A 12,462-nucleotide genomic window follows, 5' to 3' on the forward strand; every position below is an offset into this window, starting at 1 on the left:
TTAATCACTAGAAAAAACGTCAGGGATTATACAGAATAACTGAAATGAAACTAAAATAATATAACATATTGAAATATGTTAAAAGTTAACCGTATTATATCAAAATAATATTTACCTCAATATTGTAAAACGGTAGGCATAATATATTAATATGAAAGACACAAAAATATTACAATGTTAAACACAATATTATATTAGTTACATAGTGTGCTAGTGACCTAATATGATGTAAACAGGGTCAGTAAATTCCATATGGGGTTAGAGCGAAGCTTGAACCCCATATGGAATTTACTTACTCTGTATATATCATATTAGGTCACTAGCACACTATGTAATGAATTTATCTTACCGACTATCTTTATATGTGGAATTTAGACTAAAGTTGTCTTATTTGCTATCATACCACATCTTCTATATATATATATATCTTCTGTATAAAAAGTGTTCAAGTGTTAAATTTTAAGAACCTTCTTCTAGTGGTCTGCACTAAAAAACTAATGTTAAGGACAAATATCTATTATCAACAACCTTGATATAACAATATTAAACAGATCTTTCAATACTTTTTAATAATCAAACAATGCCTAAGTTGTAAATCCACTACTAACCGTGTATTGAAATAAGCCCCGCCTCCCTACTAACCTAATATTGACTATACGGTTCATGCTCATTTATCCAACTTTTTAAAATCATAGGTAGTAGAGGTAAAACAAAAAGTTGGATAGATGAGATCAAAGGTAATCAAGAACAAAGGGTTTTTTAATTAGAGTTTGGGTTGAATGACAGCTGAAAAATAAGACTGAAAATTATACCCGGATTAAATGTTCTGTAATATTACTTAGCATAGGATATTAAAATTCGTTCGTCGTCCGTCGTCTTTAACTTTTCATAAATCTTCTCCTATGAAACTACTTGGCCAAATGAATCCAAACTTGGCCACAATCATCATTGGGGTATCTAGTTTAAAAATGTGTCTACTGACCCGGCCAACAAACCAAGATGGCCGCAATGGCTTAAATAGAACATAGGAGTTTAAACGCAGCTTTTGGCCAATAACTCAAAAACCAAAGCATTTAGAGCAAATCTGACATGCGGTTAAATTGTTTTTCAGGTCAAGATAAGATTTTAGGTACGAAATTAGTAATTAAAGTTGCCCTGGTAGAGGGTCCACGGGGAAGCTCAAAAGCTCTTGGGTTTCAACAATTTAGCATCAAATTATGAAGAAGCAAGACTAACATATATATCATCATTATAGATTAGATTCTGCTTTCTATTAACGACACATATATGATACAAGACAAACAAACACTGAAGTATAAAGTTCGTTAGTTTTAAATATTGTATAATGTGGAATACACGATTAATACGATTGAATATGGAAAATTGACTTTATTGGACAACCGTGCTAAATTAAAGCAATCATATCACCGTCTAGTTACGAAAGACGGTATATGAATAAATATGGTGCTTGAACTTGAACGCAATATGAAGGTCCAATGATGTGACTAAGTTACTGTCTAACTAATGGATATTGAAACAATATGATACTACCAAAGGCTATCCAGATTGGGAAGTAAAAATGCTATACCAAATATACAAGTTACCAGTATAAATGCAAATTGACGCAAAACCTCAAATAAACAAATATTACTGATTTGTGAATTTCTTCTGTATACATGAAGAAACATTTATTTATTATTTAAAATATATACTTAATGTATTTAAAAATAAAATATAACAAGTTTACTATCGTGGCCTATTTTATATATAAATTTTTAAATTAATTCAAACACCTACAGGAACAAATTTACTGTCAAATTTTAGAAAGACACCTTATTATTACTAAACAAACAACCCAATAATTAACAAAAACAAAAAGTTGGCTAAATGAGAATACCTTATTTTAAAAAGTTGGATAAATGAGAAGACACCGACTATATTTAGGTCTCCACGAGGTCGCTATTAACCAATCATATTCCTATAAATGTATAGGAGGTAAGATAAAATTAAATGATAAGCACAATATAATTAAATGATAAGCACAATATATAAAGAATAATTGATGTTTTGTTTTTAATACTGACTTCATCAGTAATAATATCAAGCAAGCCCTTATTGATACTGACTGTATCAGTATTAATAATATAAAGCGAACCCACACGGCTGGATTGATGAAGTCAGTATGAAAATATTAAATGGCATAATGATTATTTTTTTTATCGTATTGATTTAGCAATTGTTTTTAAGTTGAGACTATGAAATAAAATGAAATTGTCATTAAAACTATTTTTATGCATACAATCGTTTTGACAAATGTTAATGTTATTCACAATATTTTAAAAATTAACATTTTATTTACAAACTAAATTGGATGGCATCGACTATAACATTTGCCCTGATTTTCTAGAGGCATACATGTATCTATCAAATTCACCTCTGTTTTTTCCACAATATCAACATTTAAAAAACCCTTGTCCTCCATATCGATTCAGATTTTACAGCACATCTCAGAGAAATAGAGTTTTCAGCACAAACATCTGAAGGTATGAATGAAGGGAAATCAGCAACCTCAAACAGATTTCTTGTATTAAAAATCCGAGCAGGATTCCATGCTATATAGCAAGGCAATATCTTTCTTCAGTCTTTTCGTGAATATTGACCATTAGTTTTTTGGGATCTCCCTTTCCTGGAACCACTAGTGGAATTGGTTTGAGATATATGCATATGTTGCATAAATGATTTTGTTTTTAACTTTTGAGCATACATTTTCTTCAACCCAAGCAACATCTGTGCCTGTGCAGAGCTTATCTGTTAGTGACATAATGAGGTTCAACACTAAAATAAAGTATCAAGGGCACAACTCATCACTTAAGATTCACAAAGTAGATCAGGAATGAAAACTGTTAACTTAAACTTTTAAGAAAGAAGGGAAACAAATGATTTTTGTCTATGTTAATTTGTTTCATTATATTTGAAGCTTTTAATTATTGATAATAATCCCTGAAATCATATTAGGGAATTTGTAGAATAATAATTTAAATTATCAGTGATTATATAAAATCACTGGTTATTTTCAGGGAATCTATATAATCACTAATGATTTTAGTGATTCTACATAATCCCTGAAAAGTCAGGGATTCTACATAAATCCTGATAATACAAATTCACTGTAACCTATATATATATATATATATAATTTTTCTAAACATCAGCCCAAAAATGTTAGATCTGTAAATTTGCTTTCACAATTTTTATACGCCCGTCAAAATTTTGACGGGACGTATTATGGTATACAAATGTCCGGTGTCCGTCCGTCTGTCAGTCTGTCCGTCTGTCTGTCTGTCCGTCCGTCTGTCTGTCTGTCCGGCGTAAACATGTCGCACCGTAACTTGAGAACGACTTATCCAAATTTCATGAAACTTAACATAGTTGTTTCTTATGATGGTCAAATGATCTGTATACTTTTTGGTGAAAATAAGATTAAAACTTTTTGAGTTACGCATACATGTGACAGAGTTGTCAAGCCACAACTGGAGATTTGGAAATTTTCAGCTGGAGTTTGGGCCTCATAACTGGAGATTTTTTATCGACCTTTTTATCGACATACGCAAGATTTTTGTGTGTGTGTTTAAACTGCATATCTTCCTTTTTTGTTAAAACACAACAATGATTCCACACCTTCAAGCACCTACATAGCCATTTTTACTTAGTAAAATCAAGGATTTGTATAGATAGACTCTAACCTTGGTAAAATAGAAGATAATTTGTTCATCATAATTTTATATCATGTATATAGTTCAAGATAAAGTAATCAGCCATCATACATTGTTGGCAATAAGTAAATATGCTTTGACCACATAGGCAACTTTTGTACCCCTACTGAACATGTTTGTAACAGAAGGTGTTGAATTGATAAAGTTGTGAGCTTTCTGTTGGGTAGCTGTCTCCATATTTTTGGTCAAGTAATTAGGGACACCATAGTCAGCTTTGCATGAAGTGTAGTAAGCATGGTCATGACTCTTGGCACTGGACTTTCACATTTTTTTGTTTTGGCTAGATACTGTGTCTTCTTTAATTTTATGCTGGGGTACATGTATTTGGTGATAACATACAGTTTGCATTTTGTGAAATAATAAGACAAACACACTTATTTAGGTGTTCCATTGGACAAGATAGAAGACATATCATATTTGAGTTGATTTTATTGTCTTTGAGGTTTTATATAAACTAAGTCTGTTCCATGTTTTCAACAGCATCAAAATTTATGAAAGTCGATGTTTATATAACACTGTTCCATTGTCAGAATCACTTTTAATCATCCAGACATGTTTATTTAACTAGCTAGTTGATAACTTACGGCACTTTGTAACTAAAACAGGGTTGTGTTTTTTTCACATGTCGCACCGTATCTCAAAATCGATTCTTGATTATGGCTTAAAAATTTAAACACTTCTTAGTTATATTAATCTTAATATCTGTATACTTTTTGGTGATGATTCAAAATTTTATTTTTAAGTTATTGAGTATTTTGTAAAAAAGGGGGAGGTTTTTTTTACATGTCGCACCATATCTCAAAAACGATTTATGATTATTGCTTAAAACTTTACACTTGTCTTTGTTATATTAATCTAAAGATTTGTATACTTTTTGGTGATGATTCAAAATTTCATTTTTGAGTTATTGAGTATTTTGTAATAAAGGGGGAGTTTTTTTTTACATGTTGTGCCGTAACTCAAAAACAATTTATGATTATTGCTTAAAACTTTACACACTTCTTTGTTATATTAATCTTAAGATCTGTATACTTTTTGGTGATGATTAAAAACTTTATTTTGGAGTTATTGAGTATTTTGTTAAACAGGGGAGGGTTTTTTTACATGTCGCGCCGTATCTCAAAAATAATTTATGATTATTGCTTAAAACTTTACACACTTCTTTGTTATATTAATCTAAAGATCTTTATACTTTTTGGTGATGATTCAAAATTTTATTTTTGAGTTATTGAGTATTTTGTAAAAAAGGGGGAGGGTTTTTTTACATGTCGCACCATATCTCAAAAACGATTTATGATTATTGCTTAAAACTTTACACATGTCTTTGTTATATTAATCTAAAGATTTGTATACTTTTTGGTGATGATTCAAAATTTCATTTTTGAGTTATTGAGTATTTTGTAATAAAGGGGGAGTTTTTTTTTACATGTTGTGCCGTAACTCAAAAACAATTTATGATTATTGCTTAAAACTTTACACACTTCTTTGTTATATTAATCTAAAGATCTGTATACTTTTTGGTGATGAATAAAAACTTTATTTTGGAGTTATTGAGTATTTTGTTAAACAGGGGAGGGTTTTTTTACATGTCGCGCCGTATCTCAAAAATAATTTATGATTATTGCTTAAAACTTTACACACTTCTTTGTTATATTAATCTAAAGATCTTTATACTTTTTGGTTTTGATTCAAAATTTTATTTTAGTGATATTTAGTTTTTTGTAAAAAATAAACAGGGTTGGGGGTTTCACATGTCCCGCCGTGTCTCAAAAACAATATATGGTTATTGCTTAAAACTTTCCCAGAAACTATTTATGATTATTGCATAAAACATGGCGCAGCTGTTTATTTTGTTCTACCCTCACTGAGATTGTCAACAAATATATAAAAAAGCACGGTGAATCAATTTTTGCCTATTTACACTATTAAAGTTATTAAATTTAGTGTTTGATTCTGGAATCGTTCCATCATTATCATTAAGCCGTTATTTAAAAATAAAGGGGATCCAAATAATTTGGATAATTACCGAGCTATTTGTCTTACATCGAATTTAGGAAAAGTTTTCACCTCTATACTTAATTCAAGACTTAATGCTCTGTCAGACAAGATCCGGATTATAACTGATGCCCAGGGTGGTTTCTGTAAGGGGTATTTTGTCCAAGATAGTATGTTTGTCATGCATGCTTTAATTTCACTTAATTTGAGTTTGGGAAAGAAATTATTTTGCGCTTTTGTAGATTTAAGAAAAGCTTTTGACACAGTGTGGAGGTTGGGACTATGGCAAGTACTACTAAAATATATCATTGGTGGGAAAATGTTTACAGTTATATTGAGCATGTATCCAGATTATAAGTCTTGTGTTAAAAATGAAGAACTAAAAACCGATTTTTTCCTGTGTGATGTAGGTGTAAGACAGGGAGAAAATATGTCACCCTTTCTCTTTGCCTTATACCTGAATGACTTGGTGGAATATCTGGATGAAAACTCTGTGGATGGTCTTAAATTTATGAATGAAAAATTTCCAGAAAACTGTGTTGTATACCAAGTTTAGGGCCGTAACTAGTCTCTTTTAATAATGAGGCAAACTATATTGGCGAGGGGTCTGGGGGCCGCTTAAGGTCCCCAGAAGCTCTGAGAAAAATAACCCAAATTCATGCATTCTGAGCGTTTCCCGGACTCTTTCTTACATAGAAACGCAAATTATTCTTAGCTATTTTTTCGACAATATTCTGGTATAAAAAAAAACATAGCTTCATTGTTATTTAAGACTTTAAGGTTTTAGGGAAAACATTAAAAGACCGATATGTAGGATAAAGCAGAAATCGTAATTCGCATAATCATAAATACTGGATCTGTCTATCTGTTCTTGTCTTGTATTGTACTGACTTGTGATTTTTTTATGAATAGATTTATATATAGTGACAGTGTGCAATCCGAGTAATATACTTTAAGTACTAGTACTGCTTAAGTCTACACTATAGGGACCATATTGACTTTGTTTTACGGTATTTATGATTCTTTCATTATCGAAGACCCTCCATCAACTATCAAGATGAAGAACAGGAATAAAAACTTTGACCATTGATCATTTGGTTTTTTTTCTCAATACATTGACATTGTGTGCGATTAGCTCCCGTGTACGTGTACTGCATATTCCTTTATTTCTGTTAAAGGGTCTGAACACGACTTAATCAGGCAAATTTAACCCTTGATGTAAAAGGTTATATGGCAATACATTGATGTTTTATTCCAAAAATAATTTGATACCGGGAAATTGGTGGACTTACTTTAATTTAAACCATGTCACATATATAGTTTTATCCACAGGCGCTTGGGTATATGAGTGATTTAAACGACTCAGAGAAAATACCCAATTTTGATTTTAAACATATTTTATTCATTAAGATATGAAAAGGATTGAGCAACAGGCACAGCCTATAAAAGCTCTCTCCATATTACATGTTCAAGGTATAACTCAATTATAACAACTGTATTTAAAATAATGCAATATAGTGGAACATGCATGCTACTTATGAGCACACACGAGAAAATAAATGTTTACAGTGTTACTTACTAAATGCAAAGTATATTTTAAAAGTATATATAGGCAATTACTCATCATGTATTCAAGAACCTTGAAACATGCAAATATCCTTTATAAGTCATTAGAAATATATATATATATGGCTTGAAAGAGACACTAAGCTTGCTTAGTGGATAAAATGAATTAATGTTTAAGTGGAGAAGAAAGAAAATAAAAAATAAAAATAAATGAAACAAAAAATAGGTAAGTTTTAAACAAAACGATGAGTGTCACTGATATATTTATGAACAGATTTCAAAATAGCAATATTCATATCATATGAAAATAATCTGTTTCCAAAAAGTAATAATTCAATATTTATATCAACATTATCAGCAATGGAGATAATGGAATCAAGAAGGATCTGTCTTACATCATTGTACTTAGGGCAAATGAAAAAGAAATGTTTGTTATCCTCAACAGGGTGATTACAGTTTACACAAACAGTGTTCTCTGATAAGAACTGATTAAACAGATGAGATTTTAGGTTGCTAGCATTATTTCTGAGTTGACAATGACTTATATTAAGTTTCCTTATTCCATAGTTAAAAGGTTTAAAGATAGCATCAGTCTTATAAAACTTATCCAGTCCACTTCTAAATATACCCAAACTTGGGGATTTTTGTAAACTCAAAGGAAGACTATTCCAAAGTCTTATAGTGGAAGGAATGAAACTATTAAAATAAGAGCTAGTTCTAGCAAGAGGTGGATGAAAAGTGGTATTTTCATTCCTCAAAGTGTAAGGGGTTTGTCTGGGAAGATATGGCTGGACTAACTCATATAAGTATGCAGGTGTCATCCCATTTAATATTATATAGAATAGTATAAGCTTATGTTTACCCAATTTTACAATCCATACCAAGAAAAATTGGGTATTTTCTCTGAGTCGTTTAAATCACTCGGAACTAGGTGAGACATCCACAGAAGTGATAGATATGTATTATAAATATAGAAAATTGAATATTTTAATCAACAACAAGAAATAAAAAAAAATATCTGTGTCATATACCCAAGAGTCTGTGGTTTCATATACAAAAAAGGCAGTTTTGTATTCTTTGATATCAAGTTCCATTAAATCTCCATGAAGAAACGACCATTTTTTTTCTGTGTCCAGCAGCATCGTATATTCTGAAAATATTTTCTCGCATAATGCCTGGACATCGGTGATCATGTAACATTACACAGTGTGACACGTTTACAAATGAAAATCAACACTCAGACTAGTCATTCAGTAGGACAATAAATGAACAAAAGACAAATCTGGGACACAGAAGTAAAAACAATAGACCATCAACTATCAAAACCAAAAGTAAAATAGAAACATTGATTATGTAAAACGTGCAGGGGAGACACCAGATAGTGAATAGAACTTGCTTCTTGCAAGACACTTTCAGTTGAAACAATTTGATATGAAGACAATCTTTTTTTTTTTTTTTTTGAAATTTAAAACATGAGGCATTTGCCTCATTTGCCTCAATGTAGTTACGGCCCTGAAGTTATTTATTCTTCTGTACGCCGATGACAATTATCTTTGCGGAGTTGACAGAAGGGTTACAAAAGGCTCTGGATGTGTTTGAGCAATATTGTTTTGAATGGAAACTCACTGTTAATGTATCAAAAAAAAAGAATTTAATTTTTTTCAAAGAGAAAGTTAAATATAAAAATTGAGAAAGGAAATGGGGAATGTGTCAAAGCAACAAGAACCCGACCATAGAGCAGACAACAGCTGAAAGCCACCAATGGATCTTCAATGTAAGGAGAAACTCCTGCACCTAGAGAATGTTACTTTTAAACTATGTTATGAAATTATTGAAATTAAGATTCATATGTTTATCTTGGTCTGCTGTTTAATTACAACAGAAATTTCTTTCAAGCTCGAAAAAAAATTGGTAGACCAAGCTCAAAAAGCGCTTTAGGCTCTTTACAAGAAGATACAAAATATCTCGCTTCCAATTGATTTACAGTTAAAATTATTTGATGCATTGGTGGTTCCTAATTTTGACCTATTCCTTGGAAATATGGATGCTACTGAGATATTGTGGCACTAAATTACCTTGCACTGTACCTGACACACTAGACTATTCGACCACCTAGGCTCATATAAGTTGTCTGAACTCAACAGATTTCATTCTGGTTTAGTTTAAACATATTTATTTATATTTGATTGGGAAACAAGTTTTGCAACTTATATTAATCCCTTTCCACTTTGCGGGTGCGAGTGCTGCCTTGTAGCAGCATTAGCCTACTCTTTTTCGAAATCTGCAAGGGTGTCTTTAACGTGCAAGAGATATGGCTCTCTCTTAACACAGGTCAGCCATTTATCGTCCCCTTCCGACGGACTATCATTGTTTCCTTAAGACCATACTCGCAAATGGTGCCAAGGGAGAACCGAAAATTCATCCTGGTAACAAGACTAAAAATACATTCTGTATATATAATTCGTCTAACCATCAGCCTAGCAATGTAAGATCTGTAAATTAATTTTGCAATTGTTTTATTCCCTAGCTGGGATCGATTTCATGCTACAAAGGTATAGTGGCAGAGCCTAGGTGGTCGAGTGGTCTACCGTGTCAGGCAGAGTGCAAGGGGTTTTGGTGCAAAAGTATCTCAGTAGCATGAGTTTAAATCATAAAAGTTAGTTACTTAGGGAGCTACCATTTGATTTTTATGGGGGGGGGGGGGGGGGGGGGGGCTAGGATGAAATTTGAAAAAAATAGGCAGGACAGGAGTTTTGAGTAAAAAAAAAAGGCAGGATGAGACACTTGCAAAAAAAATTAATCAGGACGACGATTTAGGTAAAAAAAAAGTCAGATTAAACTAAAAAAAAAAGGCAGGACCGAACAGAGTGAAAAATAAAAAGGCAGGACAGAGATTACAGCTAAAAAAAAAGCAGGACAACATTTTTCATCCTAGCCCCCCCCATAAAAATCAAATGGTAGCTCCCTTAGTAAAATAGTTTATCAAAGAAAACTCAGCCATAGAAGAGTGAGTAACAGGAGCATATTATACACAATATTAATTACAACATAGTTCATAATACAAACAGTATACATTGGCTAGAGGTATAGGGGGAGGGTTGAGATCTCATAAACATGTTTAACCCCGCCACAATTTTGCGCTTGTCCCAAGTCAGGAGCCTCTGGCCTTTGTTAGTCTTGTATGATTTTAAATTTTATTTTCTTGTGTCTAATTCGGAGTTTAGTATGACGTCCATTATCACTGTACTATTATGCATATTTTTAGGGGCCAGCTGAAGGACACCTACGGGTGCGGGAATTCTCGCTACATTGAAGACCCAGTGGTTGCCTTCAGCTGTTGTCTGCTCTATGGTCGGGTGGTTGTCGCTTTGACATATTCACCATTTCCTTTCTCAGTTTTATTGTTTAATTATACATCTTCATAAATCAGTTTTTATTTATTACATTTTTAAATTAGACAAGCATCTTTTCTACCTTTTGAATAACAATTGACAGCTTAGTCAGCACATTACTTTTACAATATTTAAGCATGCCTAGTACATGTAGTACTTTTTTACATTTGGATATTTTAAATAATATGGAGGTATGAACTTCATCCTAAAAATCCTCAACTTTGTAATAGGTGCATTTACATATATAGTGATATAAATCCTCAAGACCAGCTTTACAAAGTGGACAAATTCTCTCATTTCGTGGTACATTTCTCAATCTTCCTGTTTCGATGGGAAACTTTGTATTACATACCCTTAATTTACATATATTTACTCTATCATCCTGCCTTAATTTTAACCGATATGGTTCTAAGCAAAACTCTTCTTTAAAGTGTAAATAAAATCCCACCCCCCTTGATGAGTTGTTTATATCAGAGAACCATTTTTGAATTAACTGGTCCATGAGACGCTGCTGCATTACATTAATTATAATATAATTAAAATCAACTTGCCCCGGAATATTATATAGTTCGCAAAAGCCACAGTCATTAAACACAGATTTTACATAGTTAAACCATTTGGAATTATAACCTTCATGCTCATGCATGTACCAAAGTAACTTATACAGTTTACCCAATAGTTTTTTATCATTTGTTGCTAGTTTGTGCCAAAAACATACCCATTTTTAACTTGGTAGCATGAGTTTGAATCCTGACCAGTGAAGAAACACAAAATTTGATAACGCAAAATTACAGATCTAACATGGTTTGACTGTTATTTAGACGAATTATATATATATACTTATGTTTACATAACATGTTATATATAGTACCTGTATTGTGTGATGATTTCCACATAAATCCAGATACATTTATACTGGTCCCACCCCCTCCTTATGGATTCATTTGTTTTTCAGCTGAAGAATACATTATAGTGAGAGTGATAAAGACACCATCAGTGAGAAGAGCTCTTATTTTAGGAAGTTTTTTACAAATATTTCAACAGCTAAGTGGTATTAACACAGTTATGTAAGTTTTTCAGCCTCACTAGAGTAATTACAGATAGTTATTGGATATTTCTCATCAGCTTTCATCTTATACTTTTACGGTGTGAATGCATTATTTAAGTTTTTTTTGTAGTTGTTATATAATGTGCTAATCATTTTTTTCCTGCCTATTATATTTATTGGTATTTGAGGACTTTTCTCCTTTTTACCTCATCTGGCCTGAAGGGCCAAGTGAGCTTTTCTCATCACTTGGCGTCCGTGGCCCGTCGTCTGTCGTCCTGCGTCCATCGTCCAGCGTCCGTCGATGTTAACTTTTACAAAAATCTTCTCCTCTGAAACTACTAAGCCAAATAAAATCAAACTTGGCCACAATTATCATTGGGGTATCTAGTTTAAAAATTGTGTCCGGTGACCCTGCCATCCAACCAAGATGGCCCCCATGGCTAAAACTAGAACATAGGGGTAAAACGCAGTTTTTGGCTTATCCCTCAAAAACCATAGCATTTAGAGCAAATCTGACATGGGATTAAATTGTTTATCAGGTCAAGATCTATCTGCCCTGAAATTTTCAGATGAATTGGACAACTGGTTGTTAGGTTGCTGCCCCTTTATTGGTAATTTTAAGGAAATTTTGCAGTTTTTGGTTATTACCTTGAATATTATTATAGATAGAGATAAACTGTAAACTGCA

At 32.2% G+C, this 12,462-nt stretch overlaps 1 protein-coding gene across 2 annotated transcripts in view; it reads left to right on the forward strand.

The window, feature by feature from the left end:
* LOC134725352 (proton myo-inositol cotransporter-like) overlaps positions 1-12,462 on the forward strand; it is a 64,316-nt gene that overhangs the window by 20,212 nt on the left and 31,642 nt on the right. The window contains exon 4 of one of the 2 annotated variants that reach the window (XM_063589093.1): positions 11,682-11,793. The exons of the other annotated variant lie outside the window; for it this stretch is intronic. Within the exon in view, the coding sequence (XP_063445163.1) occupies positions 11,682-11,793 (112 nt within the window). The remainder of the gene's footprint in view (positions 1-11,681; positions 11,794-12,462) is intronic. 2 annotated transcript variants of the gene reach the window in all.

This window comes from Mytilus trossulus, chromosome 1 (assembly GCF_036588685.1).
Source record: "Mytilus trossulus isolate FHL-02 chromosome 1, PNRI_Mtr1.1.1.hap1, whole genome shotgun sequence".
Lineage (NCBI taxonomy): Eukaryota > Metazoa > Mollusca > Bivalvia > Mytilida > Mytilidae > Mytilus > Mytilus trossulus.